The 20454-nt window shown below is 40.7% G+C and overlaps 1 protein-coding gene across 1 annotated transcript in view; it reads left to right on the plus strand.

Moving 5' to 3' along the window:
- Positions 1–17142, plus strand: part of gpc5a (glypican 5a) — a 237687-nt gene extending 220545 nt beyond the window's left edge. The window contains exon 8 of the mRNA XM_052127089.1: positions 16326–17142. Coding sequence (XP_051983049.1) covers positions 16326–16468 — 143 coding nt within the window. The 3' untranslated portion in view covers positions 16469–17142. The remainder of the gene's footprint in view (positions 1–16325) is intronic.
- The last annotated feature ends 3312 nt before the right edge of the window (positions 17143–20454 follow it).

Genomic DNA, 20454 nt, shown 5'->3' on the forward strand with positions numbered 1-20454 from the left:
ATTATACATTCTGACGTAAAGTGGCAAAGTGTACCATGGCTTGTACCAAAAATCTCTCTCGGATTATATTGTACATTCAGACAAGCAACAATCGCAAAGGCAAACATTTCTGGCATAATGTCGATTACCACAAAAACTCTCAACAATTTTGACTCATTTCTTAAAAAAAGCAGAAATATCTCTTATCGTGTTATGTATCATTACCGTGATATAAAACGTGAATAAAAAGCTCATAATGTTGAAATAGTACAAAATCGTCCTGTCTTTAGTAGCATTACGCTATTCATTCATTCGTTCATTCATTCAATTCCGGCATCTCATCCAATCATTATCTATCCTATGCCTTATAGGTACCACAAATATCTCTCATTGTTCGTTACGCCACTTTGCTTTCACCCACCACCACCCCAAAACCACCAGTTTAGTTCCCGTCCTGCTGTAAGGGGTAAGCTACTTTCCCCTGCCGTCTGATGGTTAAAACGAGAATCCTGACACTGAACCGTAGGATGGGAGTTATGCCAAGGGAATCTAGTCTATCACTAACTCATGTTATTCCATACTATCAGGTCCTCTGAGATAAATATAAAATCGCCCAAAGTGTCCTTTTTTCCGACCAAAATCCCATTAACGTAAACTGCAGTTTCCAAACTTGTAAGTGGAGACTTGAAGCAAGCATTGGAACATAGTCTTGAAGGGGACTTTTAGTTTAGTTACCATTTTGTGCATTTATAGCCATTTGCTGAAATTGCGTATTCACGCGAACAAAATGTATCCCTGTTCTGCCATTGGCATAAGCAGATTAATTTCCAAGCAGCAGGCCACAGCTAATGTTTTTCTTATGGCAAATTACCTGGAGAATTTGAATAGCGGCTTTCTATGAAGACCTCAGAGTTTTTCCTTAGGCGAGTGGGAGTGTTGTTTGACTGCATTGGAAGTCTGGGACTTTGTGAATGATGTGTCATTTCAATCATCTATCACACGCTTGAAGTTCAATAATTTCTCTCATGTTCATCAGCATGTTCAAGACTAATTTGAGAGTCAAGTTTTTGTTGAGGGTGACATGATTGACAGAGTTGCAATGGTCCCGCAGTTCTAGTGTGATGCAGTATGTGTGTCACGTCTCTGGACCTCTACCTTGCCAGAATATAGGTGTGCCGTTCTGGATGGAAAAAAGCCAGCTGTACCCTACTTTTCTTCCTGGAATGCAGAAAGACATATTGCTAATAACACAGCATCCCTGATGTGTCATCCATGAATGCTAGGAGCCACAGTTTGTGTAGGAGTATTATTCAACGTTCTGAAAGTGGAGAGATCACACTTTGAATCTTATTATTGAACGATTCAACCTTGATTTGCAAGATAAAGTTAGATTGATCAGAGAAAATCTAGAATTGGAAGTCGTGCTTGCTGTATTCATTCGCCTAAAACTAAACGCATAATTAATTCTGCACATAATTAATACATCAAATGATGCAATGCCCTAACAACCACCCAAAACATCCTAGTAACCATCCAGATCATCCTAAAAAAACCTAGCAATGCCGTGGAAACCACACAGAACACCATAGCAACCACCTAGCAATGTCCTAGTAAGTATCCAGAACCTCCTGACAACCGACATGCAACAGCCCACAAAACTAACACCCACAACACCCGAGCAGTCACCTACCAGCGACCTAGCATCCACCCAGAACACTGTGGCAACCAACTAGAAGTGCTTTAACAACCTCTCAGAACACCCTAGCAACCACCTAGCAGTGCCTTAGCAACCAAACAGAACACCGTGGCAACTGACAAGAAGTCCTTTGCATCCACCCAGAACACACTTGCAACCACTTAGCAGTGCCTTAGCAACTACCCAGAACACCCTAGCATTTGCCTACCAGTACCCTAACAACCACCCAAAACACCATGGCAAATACATAGCAGTGCCCTGATAACCATCTTGAACACCATAGCAACCACCTAGCAGTGTTTTAGCAACAACCCAGAACACCTTAATGACAGGCTAGCAGTGCCTTAGCAATCACCCACAACACCCTAGAAACTTTCTAGCAGTGCCCTAACAACTAACCAGAACACCCTGTCAACTGACCTGCAATGACCTACCAAACACATTCAACAACCTAGCATTCACCTATCGGTGACCTAGCAACCACCCAGACCTCTGCCTTGCAACCACCCAGAACACCTTAGCAAATGCCGAGCAATGCCCTAACACCCACTCAGAACACCCTAGCTACCATCCAGAACACCCTAGCAAATGCAGAGCAATGCCCTAACAGCCACCCAGAACACTACGTAAACCGCCTAGCAGAGCCTAAGCAACCACCCAGAACACCCTAGCAACCCATTAGTAGTGCCAAAGCAACACCCCAGAACACGCTAGCAAATTCCTAGCAGTGCCCTAACAACCACCTAGAACACTCTAGCAAAATGTATCCTTGTTCTGCCATTGGCGTAAGCAGATGTCTGTAATTTCCAAGCAGCAGGCCACAGCTAATGTTTTTCTTAGGGCAAATTACCTGTGCTACACATTTGAATAGTGGCTTTCTATGAAGACCTCAGAGTTTTTCTTCAGGCAAGTGGGAGAGTTGTTTGACTACATTGGTGGAAGTCTGGGACTTTGTGAATGATGTTTCATTTCGATCATCTATCACATGCTTGAAGTTCAATAATTTCTTCAATAAGTTCAAGACCAACTTGAGAGCTGAGTTTTTGTTGAGTGTGACATGATTGACAGAGTTGCAATGGTCCAGCAGTTCTAGAGTGATGCAGTATGTATGTCACGTTTCTGGACCTCTACCTTGCCAGAATATAGGTGTGCTGAAGCCAGGTATATATATTGAACGTGACTCGGCTTTGGATGGAAAAAAGCCAGCTGTACCCTACTTTTCTTCTTGGAATGCAGAAAGACATATTGCTAATAACACAGCTGCCGTGATGTGTCGTCCATGTGAGCTAGGAGCCACAGCTTGTGTGAGAGATCACATTTTGAATTGTATTATTGAACGATTCAATCTTGATTGGCAAGATAAAGATGGATAGATCAGAGAAAATCGTGGTTTGCTAGTCGTATTCATTCGCCTAAAACTAAAGCCATAATTAATTCTGCACATAATTAATACATCAAATGATGCAGCTTGTTAAGGAGAGGTGAGCTGTTACTTTTCTAAGATTATGTGTTTAGTCTGGCAGCGATAATACAGGCAAACAATCCCATAGACTTACATTAAAACAGGGACCAGAGCCATACCATATTCCAACACCTTAGCAACCACCAAGAATACACTAGCCAACCATCTAAATTACCTTAGCATCTGCCAGCAGTGTTTTAGCAACCACCCAAAACACCCTAGCAAACACCTAGCACTGCCTAAGCAACCACCCAGAATATGCTAGCAACAGGCTAGCAGTGCCTTAGCAACCACCTAGATCACCCAAACAGTGCCTTAGCAACCACCCATAACACCCTGGCAACTGACAAGCAATGACCTACCAAACACACACAATACCCTAACAACTGACGTGACTTAACAACCAGCAGACCACCCTGGTAACTGCCTAGCAGTGCCCTAACAACTACCTAGAACACCAAAGCAACCACCTAGCAATGGCCTACAAAATACCCACAACACCTAGCAACAACCTAGCAGTGACCTAGCAACCACACAGACATCACTGGAAAATATCATGCAGCGCCCTAACAACCACCTAGAACACCTTGGCAACCGACTAGCGACGACCTACCAAACACCCACAACACCCTAGCTACCACCTTGCAGTGACCTATCAACCACCCAGACCACCTTGGTCAGTGCCCTAACAACCACCTAGAACACCCTAGCAACAGCTTACCAAACACTCACAACACCCCAGCAACCATCTAGCAGTGTACTAGCAACTGCCTAGAACACCCTAGCATCTACCTAGCAGTGTCCTAACTACCACCCAGAACACCTTAGCAACCACCTACATATTAAGACTTCGTAATCACCAAGAGCACCCTAGCAACCTTGTAACTGTGATTTAAAAGCCCATCAATAAGCAAATACTAGACAGCTGGATGGATGGATGGATGGATAATCCATTTGACTTTCATTCAGAACCCATAACACCATGGTACACATCATCAAAGCAAGCTGTTGCAGACAAATTAATCAATTTGCAGCAAACACAGTGACAACGATTTTTCACAATGGCAATATTCAGAGTGGTTTCCTGCAGGGCTGTGTAAATTAATTGAGGAGGGAAGCAGGACGGACTCCAGTGCCTGTTATGTCTTCTGCCAGCTTCACAGAGGGTCTCAGGTGGCCTTGATCTGCACAGCTTTTCCTCCACTTCCTCCTAGAGCAAGAAACAGTGAGCGCAAGAGAGCTCTCGAGACATCGCCACCACTCCCCTTTGATTCTCGCTCTGCTAATTATGTTCTCTGTCTCTATTAACAAGCCTCAGTCATGCAAAGGTAGGTTGTTGTCATTTCCAGGCAACTGATACAAATATTCTTAAACATTTCAGCTCATGGGTTTTTGATTGCCAGCTATTTTTTTTTACTTTCTAGTTAATTGATGCTCTTATTACATACTGAGATTTTTGTACTCTGCAAAATCCGCAAGACAGCCAAATCTTTGAAAATGTAGCTTTTATTACTTAAAAACAAATGAAAGAAAATTACAGTGACTCTGAAAGCTTTTTGCTTCTTGTTTGAAAGTGAAAAAAAAAAATGCTGTCCAAACCGAACACGTTTTTGTAAATATTCACTAGACGGATGTACACTGATGAGCCAAAATATTATGACCACCTGCCTAATATGCTGTTTGTCCTCCAGTGCCGACCCCCCGATGCATGGACTCTACAAGACCCCTGAAAGTGTGCTGTGGTATCTGGCACCAAGTCATTAGCAGCAGATCCTTCAAGTCCTGTAAGTTGCTAGGTGGAGTTCCCATGAAACTGACTTGTTGGTACAGGACATCCCACAAATGCTCAGTCGGATTGAGATCTGGGGAATATAGAGGTCAGGGCAACACCATCATGTTCCTAAAACCATTCCCAAACGATGTGTGCAGTGTGGCAGGGCGCATTATCCTGCTGAAAGAGGCCGCCCCTATCAAGGAATACCGCCATGATGGGGTATACCTGGCTGCAATGATGTTTAGGTAGATGGCACGTGTCAAATTGACGTCTACATGAATGGCCAGTTCAAGGGTTTTCCAGCAGAACATTGCCCAGAGAATCACATCCCCTCCACCGGCTTTTCGTCTTCCCACAGTGCAACCTGGTGCATCACTTCCCCAGGAAAACGGCGCACATGTACACGGCCATCCACGTGATGTAAAAGAAAACGAGACTCAATGGACCAGGGGACCTAAATCCACCGCTGCATGGTTCAGTGACACCGATGCACTGTGTATTGTAATACCGTCCTCCCGGAACGTCATACACATTTTCTGTGATTTGTGCCACAGTAGGCCTTCAGTCGTTTCAGACAAGACGGGATTGCCTTCATTGCCCTTGCGCATCGATGAGCCTTTGGCGCCCAATACCCTGTCACCGGTTTGTGGTTTGTCCTTTCTCGGACCACTGTCGGTATGTACTCACCACTGCTGACCGGGAGCACCCCAAATGCCCCAAAAGTCAGATAATCTGACCCAGGCTATAATTTTGCCTTGTCAATGTTGCTCAGGTCTTTACTCCTGCTCATTTCCCCTGCATTCAACACTTTGATTCGAGAACTCATTGTTCGCTATTCAACCCAGACCTTGACATGTGGCCTTGGTAGGAAATTATCAACGTTATTTGCGTCACCTGTGAGTGGTCATAATGTTTTGGCTCAAAAGTGTATTTGACCGTAGCGTTTCATGCAGGATCACCACATTAAGTCAAGTTAAAAATAACTTAATCTGTTAAATGAAGTATTGAGACAGACGAGTTGTGTTCTATTAATTTTTTTAAGCACAATAATAATCGGATGTGGGATTTTCTGAATGTATATGTCAAATTTCTTTTGCTCAACCCTCAGAAGATGATACATAAGAAAACATAATGGTAACTTTAAAGACAGCTTTGCAGTTGTTCGGTTGTCAACAAAGTCTCCATCTTGCTTTTGTGTCAGATGTGGGATATTCTTCCTAGATATCTCAGAATTCTCAACGTAAAGGCGTTCCATTGCCAAACCTCTTCCAACTCGGAAAAAATGGCAACGCTGAAGTTAGCTTTGGATTTGTTTTGTTGTCGACAAAATCTTCATATCACTTTTTAGTGCATGAACTCGTTCGGTCTGAATTGTCCTTCAAGGCATTGTCAAATTTACCCTTGTGAAACCGCCAAAAAATTAATTGCCAAGCAGCCTCTTTGTAATGCAGCACTTTAGTGGCGAGTTTTAAAAAGAAACTTGCCACTAAAATGATCTACTTTTCTAGTTAGAATATTCAGTGTTGCAGTGTACAAAGCACCGCCATCACAGAGGTCACTGCCAAACCAAGCAACTTCCTACTGGTTAACGCAGCGATTGTGCCAAATTAACAATACATTGTAAAAAGAGAGGGAATGACACCATGGAGCGGCAGTGGGAGAGAGAGAGAGAGAGAGAAATAAATATGCTGTAACTTGATCCTCGGCCACTCCTCCACCCGCTAATGGACGACAGCCACGACTTCCCGGGCGGATCGGAGGCAGTCCTCCGGCCCCTAGCGGATGGAACGCCCTGTCACGATTTTGGTGGACGTTAGGCATCTCCCCTCCCCCTGGCAGCGTTAACCATTCCTCCGCTTCCAGGCGGCCAGGCTCCTCCGTCCTCAGGCAGATGGCCACGGCTGCTCCTTTGAGGTGGATGGTAGCGTCAAGAACTCCACTACGGCGCATCCCTCCTTCTTCCTGGGTTTCGGCACCAGTGTAAAGGGGGTTAAAGGGAAAGGAGGAGGCGAGAACCGGCTTGACCATATAAATAATATTTAATTATAAACTGAACCAAAAAGTCACAAACACACACAGGTGTCGGACAGCTGTCCGTAAATCTCTCTCTCTGTCGCATTGCCTGATTAGGCTGATTAGGGGCTGGGTGTGCAGAATCACGACCCGGCCCGGCCCTCAGCCCTGCCACATATATATATATGCAGAAAGTAAGTCCATAGTTTTCTTTAAAACCCAGAATTCTCAAGCTACGTTATGAAAAACCCTACCGTTGTGTTGCAGGTACAGCTATATTTTTCAACATTAACACAACTTAGAAATTGAATCGAAAAAGTAAGTGCCTGGTGGACAAGCGTGTCACAGTGAATGTGTGGCAGTCAAGTGTGAAGACAGAGTAATCTTGTCGACCTTCCACGCAGAGTGGCGTTTTGATGCATTCGTACTGGCAATTGAATATATATGCTATGAGTCACAGGCTGTTGAACGTTTGCCAGCTGCCTGCGAGAAAGTGTCAGCAGCATGGCTCTCAGCCCAAAGCCAGAGCGTGTGAACACAAAGTCAGTGATTCTAATGACCTTAAGAGAACAGCTTGTCAGCAAGGCTAGTTCCCAAAGCAGAATTGCAGATGTGGCACACATAAATTTTTTATAGTTTTTTTTTATTGCAATATTTTATGGTTTGTTTTGTGTACTTTCACAGTGGCAATACAACTTAAAAAAAAAGAAATTTTGTAGTAATTCTTTAGCAAAGCTTTTTATCCAACTTGAAATGAAAAATATAACAATTGAGGATTCATTTCTTGTATGTACTTGTATGTAGCAATCAAATATGTTGATTAATAATATTAAACCTCTTTGATTCTTACACATCTTTTGACCAAACATCATGACACAAGAACCAATGAGATTTGATTTTATTGATGTTTCGCCATATTTGATTTGGGGTTAATCAATGATTTGATTTGAGAGTATATAACGACTTAAGTTTCAGTCTGTTCTTCAAAGTGATTGTATTTTGCTTCAGGAAACTTAACGGAAAAGTTCACCCAAAGATGAAAATTCCTTCATGACTTACCTTAAAGCCACCCCAGATGTGTTTGATTTTCCTTCTTCAGCAGAACCGAAATGAAGATTTTTATAAGCACATTTCAGCTCTTTTTGTCCATACAATGCAAGTGAACAGATGCCATCAGGCTGCTGGCTGTTTGATGTCCTAAAGGCATATATAGAAGGCGGGTTAAGAAATGAGAGGCCCATGGGCCGGTACACCATGGAGGCCCCCCATGACGTGCCTACGTTCACCTTTATGCGCTACAGGACGCTTGCCAGATTTGGTTGGATTTTTCAAATTGGCAGAAGAAAAGTTTGGAGCAATGTCTTACACCCGATCTGAGTCCGACAGTTCCCGACAAACCTACAGGTTTTGGACCAGGTTCAGGTCCGTTTTTCAGGTAGGCTATAGGGCGAGGTACGGGCTGTTCACACGTGCGTCGAGGCCATGTAAACATGCACTGGATGGACGTCTTTGATCATTGTCCCACAACTAATTCTTTTCAGCATACCACGCGGGAACGTTGCACTTTTTATTGGACACTGTTAACTTAAATAATGTGAATAGTTATTTACGCATCTCAAGGCACCTGCGTTCTGTTTCATTTTGTCATTTGTTGCGTTGCATCAAGTTTTGTCAGCGCTGGTGTCACAAATCGACATTCTGATGAAGTTCAGGTTGCAAAGAGACTAAAGAGACTTAATGTGACTGTTACACATGATTCCCGATTTTTTTTTTTCACCTGGCAAAGACTCAGCGCTTTCTACATCAGCTTTGTACACAGCCAGTGTAAACTGCACCTTATCGTTGTGTTTGTAAGTGTTTTGTAAATCAGACGCTGTTCTCTGTAGTCCTTTGAGACGCAGATTCCCCGAGCGCGCACTCGAGTGTCTGTGCTCGCGCTGCCGTCGTCCAGCGTGCATTCGGCCAAACAAATGGTATTTCACTTAAGACTGTCATTTACGTGGATTTATAATAGATATCACTAAATAAATAATTAATTTAGAGCTCGGGGCCCTTTGGGTTTAGAGGCCCCAGGGCAACGGCCCAATCAGCATATTTAGGCAGCATAAAAGTAATCCACACGATTCCAGTCGATCAGTTAAGGTCTTCTTAAGCAAATCGATAAGTTGGTGTAAGAAACAAAATGATAATTAAAATGTTTTTAACTTTAAATTGTAGCTTATGGTCAGTGCAACGTTCCTCTGTTGTATTACGTCACATGATGCGTCGACTACTGGCAGGAAGTGATTTTTTTCAAGTTAATAAAATTTTAATTAGCGATTTGCTTTAGAAGACATTAATTGATCGACTGGAGTCGTGTGGATTACTTTTGTAATGTGTGTTTCATGGGATTATCATCAGTCAGTTTGTTTATAAAGAACAATAAAAACAACACAGGTTGACAATTATATTATATTATATTACTTGATACATTGCACTAAATATATATATATATATATATATATATATATATATATATATATATATATATATATATATATATATATATATATATATATTAAAAACTTTATTTAAAAAATTGCCTTTTTGAAATAACTTAACCGAAACATCGCAAACATGAGGGTGTTGCTGTTAAATGCATTGTTTATGTTTTTTTATTTATTTTTTTATTTATGTTAAAATACATTCTCGTATCCATGGCCAATTGCCAGTGACCAATGTTGTGAGTCTGTTTTTATGACCAATAGAAAAGCGGGAGTGTCTTTTAGAAACTTGTTTGAAAAATTTTCATATTTCATTTTTTATTTGTGTTACATAAAGCCGTGATTAGGACGTTTTATTGATTTTTTTTTTTCCTTCACGGTTGTTGTGACATTGATTATTTTTCTCAGAGGCCTGAAAGATATTTACCCCCCATTGATTTTACATCAGACTCTAACTTTGTCTTTGTTGTTATGCGGACCTGTTCTGGACTAATGCTCATTTTATAGCTTTTGTTAGGGCAAAACAGACACATTTGTTTGCATTTCTGTCTCAGCTGAGTTTTTGGGGCAGGAAGGCTGTCTTGTTCCTTAAGACAACTCTGTCAGTATAAAGACAAATCAAGGTTATGTTACAAGGTTTAACAACTTTTATTTTTATTTATTTACTGTTATATAATTTATTATTTTCAGGATTTGCCACATAGATTTAAAGAATAAATAGTTATTATAGTAACTTTTAATTAGTTATTTTTGGGCTAAGAGGAGGAGATGTGATTTTATATATATATATATATATATATTATTATTATTATATATTATTATTATTATTTTTTTTTTTTTTCAATTTGTCTGGAGAACATGTACAAACATCACCAAAGTAACCAACAACTAAAGAAAAATATTAAGTAAAAAAATTTAAAAGTGAGGACTTGTTGCAGGCTGGACTTGAACCTGCATCACCCATATGAGCACCACAGTTAACATGTCTTAATCACATGCATAAACCACTACACGAATGGTGAATGGACTTAGAAATGAAAACATTTGTATTTATTTTTTTTAATCAGGACACGTTGCAGGCCAAACTTAAACCATGCGTCATCCGTAAGTCCAAGAGTTTATATTGAGCACAAGTACAAACCGCTAAACAAATTGCATTTGATGTAAATTTATAAATATTAAGACTGTCGATTTAACACATTTATTTAGTGGGATAAATGATTGTAAAAAACGAATGATATTAATCTGCCCTCTGATAGTACATTCATTCCATAATAAGGAATATTCCTACCCTTGGGACAATTCAAGCTTGAAGTACCAATGCCATGTTTATACATATTTTGATTATTATATACTGACTTATCTTTATTTGGGTGCCTATTTTGGCAAATATTAATATATGCGATTATTTGTGATTAATTACGATTAACCCTTAAACTCTGTTGGACCCGCGCTCTGTTTTTGGGGCGCTATATCACCAAAACAAAAAAAGTTTTCACTAAAAACTTTAACGTTTCCATATTCTTAAGTCAGGAATATGAGGTATCATTTGAAAACTTAAAATCTGAGGTTTTCAGAGATAACCATCCCTTCTGCATTTCTGTTACTTAAAATATCAAAATAAGGCCTCAAAACATCTGCGTTGAAAATTTTATAAAAGTGAAAAATGTATATGAAAATGAAAGTCATTTCACAAAACACCTAAATGGACAAATCATATATCAAATGCTCTCATCGAAAGCTCTCATTCTCAGGAATGTGACTGTAGACCAATGGTATATCTTATATGTCCAGAACAAAATATGCCACCCAGCAGCAAGAGCATGCTAAACAAATCATCTGAAAAATATGTTTTTGACTATTGATGATACAACTCTACATATCATCACAAACGGTAGGATATCAGCTTTCTAATGGCACTTATATTGAGCTTCTAGTCCACTCAGAGGCCGAGATGTTCAATTAAATAATAAGGGTGGTGCATGAACTGAAAATTAGACTGAATGTCTATGGATGAGCACATCTGTGAGGGCTAAAACGTGTTAGAGCGCCACCTACATTTCGCATCTTTATATTGTGAAAGAAATATTTTATTCTAGTGCTTGCTGCCATCTAGTGGAATGAAATAAGACTTTTCAAAGGGCGGTAAAGTGAACAGAACCAGAATAACATGTTTACAAAGTTAGGACAAATTTTATTTTTAAATCATACGATTTTAAGTACAAGTATTATTTATGAATAATTTGAGGGGTTTTTATTTATTATTATGTGGTGGAGATTTCTGAAGGAAAAAACATTATTTACCAATTTTTTGCAATTAGTCCACATAAACGATGATCTTTTAAATTTGAGTGTGAAAAATTGCAGGCAGCAACCGAAAAATGCACCAGAGTTTAAGTGGTTAATTAATCAGCATATTGTAATCAACTAGATAAATTATATTGACCGCCCTAATAAATATATAAATTGTACGTTTGGTCATTTGTAAAATTGTCAATGTGACTAAGACCAATTGATTAATGGTTGACATCGTATAGTCCATTTCTAAATGTACTAACCAAGCCGAGCTAAATTCTGATTGGAATGATATTGATTGCGCACCCTTTAACCAGGCACAGAGATCCATTTGTCCGTATTCTCTTTCCTGATCTGACAGCATGTCTTTACCTTCCGCCTGATATGCATTCCGCTGCTGTAGAGAATGTAATCAGCAGTGGCTTGCAGATTACAGGCTGCCAGTCATTGGTATTCCTGCATCGGTGCGTGTTGAAACAGATAGAGGAAGAGATACATCAGAGGAGATGGGCCATCACTCTTGTTTTCTCCCCATAATGGGGTCTGACACGGCTCCATAGGGACAGAGTAATCAGGCCAGTGCTCACAGCGCAAAATGCAATGACCAACACAGCTGCAGAGCAGTCACGCATGGTGCACCAGAGCTGCAACTTAAGAGAACTGGGCATGATTTATACTGCCGTACAAAGGCGCAAAATGCTGTAGCTACATATAATGTCAAAATGTAGTTATGGATGAAAACAGGTCTCATTGGGGCTGTTCACACCAAATGTGTGTTTACGGATGTCTGTGTTGTTTTTAATTTGTTTTCCAATGCAAACATGCACTAAATGGACGTTTTCAACCGTTGTTCTAGTGCAGAAACGCCACATATATACATTGTGTTAAGTTCACAAGAACGTTCACTTAATCACTTTAATAGGCAGTAATCTGATCTCGTGTTTTTTTGCTATTTACACCATCATGAAAGTTTATGTACCCTGAAAGACATTTCGGCATCAATTCAAAATTGTTTATTTTTTCCTGCGGCGCTACTGATACCACGTTGTTTGAGCAACCTCAGAGACGTGGGTTATTGTCCCATGGAAACAATGAAGTTAATCAAATATGCATTTCTGTTGACTGTATTGTACAAATAAAAAAACACAACTTGCTTTTATCGCCACTTTGTGGACAATTTGGAAACTGGAGCTCACACGTTCCCATACGTTCAACAACACTTCCAGCTTTGGCCACTGGGGGCAGTGATTAGAATTACAGATCAAGTACAGATCAATATCAGCTGAAGAACTTTTGACCTGTTATTGCGAATTCAGACTGTGATCAGTCTGTTTACACGCATGCAACAAGATCTGAGCTGTCGTTGTGTTCTGAAGATGTAGCAGAATCAAGCAAACATTTGTGGTGTAGATAAGACGCCCGACCCATGCTGTTTTACTTTGTTCATGTGTACCCTTACACCTCAAACAAACCAAGATAACTGGGGTGGACTTTGAAGAGTGTGCCAGCGTGGTACTTGATTTGTACGGTCTCTTACGTCTGTATCTCATTGAAGGCGTTCTGAAGCTGTGCAAGGATCGATGTCTTGAGTCGAACCAGTGTGCTGCCAAATGTCCCACGTGTCTCTGATCAGGCCCTTTAAAATGACCGTCTGGGGGCTTGACAGACATGAATCAATACCTGATTAATTTCAGTCCACACAGATTTATTTGACAAAAGCTCTCACGTGATTTGTGGCACATTGATGTTTACAATGGTGTACGTCTGAGATTCAGACTTGAATCACACCAAAAATGAATAGTCTGTCATAATTTCCCCACAGTCATGTTGAATAAAGATCATTCACGATGTGCTTTGTTTGCTCTTTGAGTATGTAGAGCCCCATTCAAACTTGATAAGTCGCCTCCTACTGCGTTATTAATAGATTATATTTAGCCAAAGACTTTCAAACATCTCAGAGATAAGATAAATATTCCCAACCAGTCTGACGCCAAGAAATGCAAGAAATCCTTGTCAAGAGTAATTCTGGAGAAAATGTTAAATACATGGCATGTACAAACGAAATATTTCATATTTGAGAGTTCAATTGTTAAGACCAGGGTCCGACTTGGAGACTCTAGTGGTTTTTGGCTTGAAAATGTTCCTCTGGCATGAGCTATGGGAAATTATGTATTGTTCAGTTTCTTATATATACACATGGCTTCTACTGTACTCATTATGCACATAAACCCCAATAGACACAACATTCTCAGATTTTGTATGAATTCTGTGTTTGGTTTGACTTTGTTGAAAATGGCCATTATTTTTGTTGAAAAGTGGTCTCAAGTCGCAACTAACCAGTTGTATGAATTTATAAGATACACAGAAATGATGCTGCCTTCAAGATATAATCTGAAGCAGGGCTGGACTGGTAATCTGGCATTTTCCCTGTGGGCCGATGCACTTTGAGGCTGATCAGGGGCAGACTGGCCATCGGGAGAACCGAGCGGGCCAGTGGGTCGTCCGCGAAACGTGTGGGGAAACGAATGGGCCGCCACAAGCAAAAATTAGCCACCGCATTAAGGTGGTATGAATGCTGGAATACAAAGCAAGATCTGGTTAATGGACAAATATCTACCCGTGTCAAACGTTTTTTGCGTAAACCGTTTATAACCCCATTAAATCATTAATTTATCATTTATGCATTTGGCAGACGCTTTTATCCAAAGCGACTTACAGAGCCCTTATTACAGGGACAATCCCCCTGGAGCAACCTGGAGTTAAGTGCCTTGCTCAAGGACACAATGGGGGTGGCTGTGGGGATCGAACCAGCGACCTTCTGATTAACAGTTATGTGCTTTAGCCTACTACGCCACCACCACTCCATAAGGTGTATCCATGACCGTACACATTTTCGACCATACATCATTGAGCGGGGTTACACACACATTCTTAAAGCGATTATGCTTAATAAGCAAACAGCGTTTGTGGTCATGTAAATGCCTTGAATGGTTTTCCTTTATCGGAGTAAGGTCAAAAATGGTTAAGCATTTTATTTTACGTTTTGTGTTCAACACAGGTACATTTTTGCCCATTACCCCGATTTTGCATTGTATGTAAACTCCTTTACCGGCATTCTTACCAGCTTATCCAGTGTGTGCAAGCATTGTTACGTGTTGCCGTCAAAACAAGATCGACACGTAGATTTTTGCCAAGTACCCCAATTTTGCATTGCATGAATACAACTTTCTATCGGGAAGACACGCAGGCTTGAGTGAAGTTTAAGATGCCATTTATTTGATAAATGTAAAACGGAAAGTAATGTCTCTCTCTTTGGGGTAGGCCCCGTCCGGCGGTCCGAGGGAGTTGTGCCGGAGATAGGAGGCAGGGGCAAGGAGCCTACCCCCTTGCAGGACAGGGTTCAGCTGGTGGTGGTGGGGTGGCGGAGGTTGCCTGTGTTTTAGCACAGTGAAACAGCAATGTGATAGATTGTGAGCAGACTTATAAAGCAATGGCTTACATGCGATTGGCTAGGAATTACCCCGCTAATGAAGTGATGATGTACAGCTGCTAGTCTTCCCGCTAGAACTACGCTGCACTTCCATTTACTGGCATTCTTACTGGCTTATCCAATGTGTGCAAGTGTTCTAACGTTTTGATGTCAAAATGAGAGAATAACCCGATGATTTCAAGTCCTCATGTAAACGCAGTTTTCCTTTATTGGGCTAGGGAAGTAGAAAACAATCAACACAGGTAGATTTTTACCCATTACCCCAATTTTGCGTTGCATTTAAACACCTTAACCGGTGTTCTAACCAGGTTATCCAATGTGTGCAAGCATTGTTACCTTTTGTCGTCAAAATGAGAGAACAACCTGATGATATCAAGTCCTCATGTTAATGCGGTTTTCTTTCGTTAACCGATTTTTTGGAATAAGCAAATTTTTGTCTATATTGGCGAATTGGTGTGCATTTATACACGCTCAGTGATGCACTTTTGAGATGCACCTGAGGATAGGTAACACCGATTTGCTTATTGCAAGTTACGTCTTTATACACCTGATAATGGCTAACTAGGCTAGCTAATAAACCGATTACATTTTGTCAAGCTTTATCGCGGTTCATCAACAGCTTAACTGCACAGTTAACATTCACAATGAAAACGTAATCATGACCAAAACGAATAGGCTTTTGTCATGATTATATAGTTGGAAAGTTGGAAAAAGTTCCCACTCGTAATTACGACATTGTGTTGCCGTTCATGTGTACGTATCTCGTAATTCAATCAATCATTACATTATTTGAAAGCAATAATAATTACGAACAAACTAAAGCCATAGCCATGCTAATCCATTTTCATTTTCCTAACAACATTGTTTTCCAAAGTATGTGGTTATGGATAGCATTTCTGCAAGTGTCTGTTTTCGGTGGAGGAAAACACCATTCCAACATGGATGAGAGGGTTAAATGGCAGCAAAATCGATTCCTTTCTATCTGAAAATGTATTAGTGTGGAATTTAAAAGATATGTCGATTTGTTTTTATTCCAGTTCATCTTCATTCCACATCAAATTGAAAACATAAATCGATGTGATCAGTTTATGTCTAGGGGAATTACTCAAATGTTTTTCTTTTCTCTCTTGCAGTGACACCGGATAATACAGACAATCACAGATACCATCACCCACAAACAAAGGACTTTGATCGGACGGATTCTGGCACAAAAGTAGCGCAAACTCTCCCGCTGACTCTCATGTTGATATGTGTATTTGCCTTGTTGTCGTGGTAACATCAAACAACTGGGGTACCCCAGTGCGAAGACTGCTTTTTCCCACTGTTTATTGGAAAGCAAAGAAATGTGCCAGCTTTTAAAAAGTGGAATTTTGAAATTCCAGTTTTTGCCGAATGAGAAAGCCCTCTAGACTTGATACTTGGAGCATAAAAATGGAATGGAAAAAGGCAAAACTGGCATTGATGGCATTGAGGACTATGTTTAAAAGGAAATTAACTGAGAGTGAATCAATTAGATCAAAGCTCTTTCATAGACCCTTTTAAATTACAAAGAGTTTCTATCTTAAACATAACAGGCTACTAAGAAATACTGCGAACGTTTCACACTGCCTTTCTACAGGGTTCAAAGTAACACTTTCAGAGAAAAAACATAATAATTTAATTCTTTAATGATGTATGATGTATTCAAAGAATAGTTCTGAGCTGAAATGAGTGTAGCACACATGGAACGATGCAATATTTCTGATGCCACTTACTGCTTTTGGAATACTTCTTGGTACCATGTACCTAAATTACCTTTTTTTCAACATCTTGTTTTTAAATGTACTGTTGTTTCTTTTCATTTGAAATTGCGTACAACGCACCTTAACAAAATGCATTAAGAATTACAATGTATTTATTCTTGGTTACGGAGTGACATTAAACAGATATAATAAAACGAAATACCCCACCCACATGAAGTGTGCATACTGTAGTTAAATAATGCAACCACTTTGCAACTAATATCAAAATGTGTCATCGTTGTTTTGTTTTATATGAGTGTGGCACTTGTGGTTGACCAAAAATGTATCAAAACCCTTTTAGCCTTAGCTATTAAACCTGTGCACCTGCCTATTCTGTAAAAGTATTCTCAGAGGTCATGGGAAAGATAAATACAGAGGAAATACTTAGCATTGCTGATGTTTCATCTACTGTTCTGTCACTAAATTTGCATACTCCGTGAGCAGTTCTTCACACAATGAAAACTTTGCCCAAAACGGTTAACTGAACGCATTAATATACTGGTAAATCTCAGGACACTTGAAGTGTTTTTATCTTATCTTGGAGAGCTTCAAAGGTCTCCTCGGAGGATTCTGAAAGATCTTTCCTACAGAGTTTTCTACCATTATTCAGGGTTTTCACATTACAGATGCACTCTGTGGCAGGGGCGGACTGTCATAGGGAGAACCGTGATTTTCCCGGTGGGCCGGCCATGAAACGGGGCTGAACGTCCGAACATTACCACGACGAAAAAAAACTAGATGTACATTCATTATAATATTCTCATTACCGCAGTGTAAAAAAAGATGATCGTTTTGATATTTTCATTAGTGCAACACAAAAAGGTGGTCATTAAAACCACCTGCCTAATATTGTTTAGGTCCACCTTGTGCCGCCAAAACAGTGCAACAATCTCAGAATAGCATATTCTTCTCACCACAATTGTACAGAGTGGTTATCTGAGTTACTGTAGACTTTGTCAGTTTGAACCAGTCTGGCCATTCTCTGTTGTCCTCTCTCATCAACAAGGTGTTTCCATCCGCAGAACTGGCGCTCTCTGGATTGGCACCATTCTGAGTAAATTCTAGAGACTGTTGTGCGTGAAAATCCCAGGAGATCAGCAGTTACAGAAATACAACCCGTCTGGCACCAACAATCATCCATGTGATTATCTAATCAGCCAATTGTGTGGCAGCAGTGCAGTGCATAAAATCATGCAAATACGGGCTGGTTTGAGTATATCTGTAACCGCTGATCTCCTGGGATTTTCACGCACAACAGTCTCTAGAATTTACTCAGAATGGTGCCTAAAACATAAAACATCCAGTGAGTGCCAGTTCTGTGGACAGAAACACCTTGTTGATGAGAGAGGTCAAGAAAGATTAGCCAGACTGGTTTGAACTGACAAAGTCTACGGTAACTCAGATAACCACTCTGTACAATTGTGGAGAGAAGAATATCATCTCAGAATGCTATTCTGAGATATAATTTGGTGCTGTTTTGGCAGCATGAGGGGGACCTACACAGTATTAGGCAGGTGGCATATACATACACTGATTATGACCACTCACAGGTGAGTGACTTTGACTAGGTCCAAATTGTTATGGTCAGACGACTGAGTCAGAGCATCTCTGAAACCAGAAGGCTTGTGGGGTGATCCCGGTTAGCAGTGGGGAGTACCTACTGACAGTGGTCTGAGGAGGAACAAACCACAACCCGGCGACAGGGTGTTGGGCACCCAAGGCTCATCGATGCGTGAGGGCAACAAAGGTTATCCCGCCTGGTCCAAACCAACAGAAGGTGGCACAAGTCACAAAACTTTAATAATGTTTACAGGAGGAAAGTGTCACAGCACAAAGTGCATCGCACTCTGCTGCGTCTGGGGCTGTGTAGCCGCAGACCGGTCAGAGTGCCCATGATGAACCCTGTCCACCGTTGAATGTGCCTTCAAAGGGCACACGAGTGTCGGAACTGGACCTTGGAGCAGTGGAAGAAGGTCGCCTGGTCCAATGAGTCCCTTTTTTATCAGATGGACGGCTGTGTAATGTGGGAAGATGACAAGCCAGTGGAGGGATTGTGATGCTCTGGGCCATGTTCTGCTGGGAATCCCTGGGTCCAGCCAGTCATGTGGATGTCAATATGACATATGTCACCTACCTAAACATCATTGCAGACCATGTACCAGGTACACCCCTTCATGGCAATGGGATGCCCTGATGTCTGTGGCCTCGTTCAGCTGGATAATGCACCCTGCCACACTGCACACATTTTCCAGGAATAGTTTGAGGAACATGATGAAGAGTTCAAAGTGTTGCCCTGGCCCCCAGATTTTCCAGATGTGCTGGGCAACAAGTCTGATCCACGGCGGATCCACCTCACAACTTACAGGACTTGAAGGATCTGCTGCTAATGTTTTAGTGCCAGATACCACAGGACACCTTCAAGGGTCTTGTAAAATCCATGCCTCGGGGCTTCGGTGCTGTTATAATTATTACTTGCAATATATACATTTTAGATTAAATATGACCAGGACATTTTCTTGACAATATTCTTGACATTTCTTGTCTTAACATATGAATACCTCCTATCAACTTTTCCCCTTAATGCAAGACTCTACAAAAATTAAGGACTAATCCACATTATGCCTGAAAGTTGCACTAAAACCGAAGATTTCCGTACTGTTCTCTGGTATTAAGTTCAGTCTGGATGAGCTCAAGAGTATATGGTGCCCAGTGTTGTTTACTGCAAACAGCAGAATTGCAGTCAGCGAGTTCAGAAACGACCAAGAGCCAAACTCTCCAACAAGACACTTAATGGTTGTTTTCATTTGAGAAATATGCAGTTAAAATGAGGTGATAAAAGTTGGTGGTTCTCGTAACCTCTCCATATATATTTCAAGTAATAAAGAGGCGAGAGAGTGTGCGCTTGCAGAACTCTCCAGGGAACGTGAGCTACAGGGCAGTAACAATCACTCAGAAGTGAACCGCTGCCTGGAAGTTTGCCGTTGTAATTCCCAATGCGTGAATTTGATCTTTTCTGCCCATCATTGATGTTTCTGTGGACAGACACTCAACTCTGGACTGCTTCCAAATCTCTAGAGTTTTGCTGTTCTTTTCCCCTCCCAAACATCTCCAATCACCTGTTTGTTGAATAGAAACCGGGTAAGAGAGGAATGAATTGGTTTGTTAAACCAACAAAAATTTTTCATTGCTTACATTACAATATTTGTGGCTAACGTAATTGCATTCTAAAGTTTATAGCTGAGCTGTTATAACTTCAATATGATTGAAATGCTGGTTACAACAACCAAGTAGCTATGCCAGAAACTCAACCAAAGTCAATTCTTCTCACAGTTCATACTGTAATTATGGAAATGGTCATCTTTGCTGTGTTTAGATGATTATTTGGAATTGACACAATACAGTACAGAACTATTTAATGTGCAAAAATATGCAAGACATTTGAGAACATTCAAAGGCCCAAAATTCACATCATTGCATCCCG

Source organism: Xyrauchen texanus, chromosome 5 (assembly GCF_025860055.1).
Source record: "Xyrauchen texanus isolate HMW12.3.18 chromosome 5, RBS_HiC_50CHRs, whole genome shotgun sequence".
Lineage (NCBI taxonomy): Eukaryota > Metazoa > Chordata > Actinopteri > Cypriniformes > Catostomidae > Xyrauchen > Xyrauchen texanus.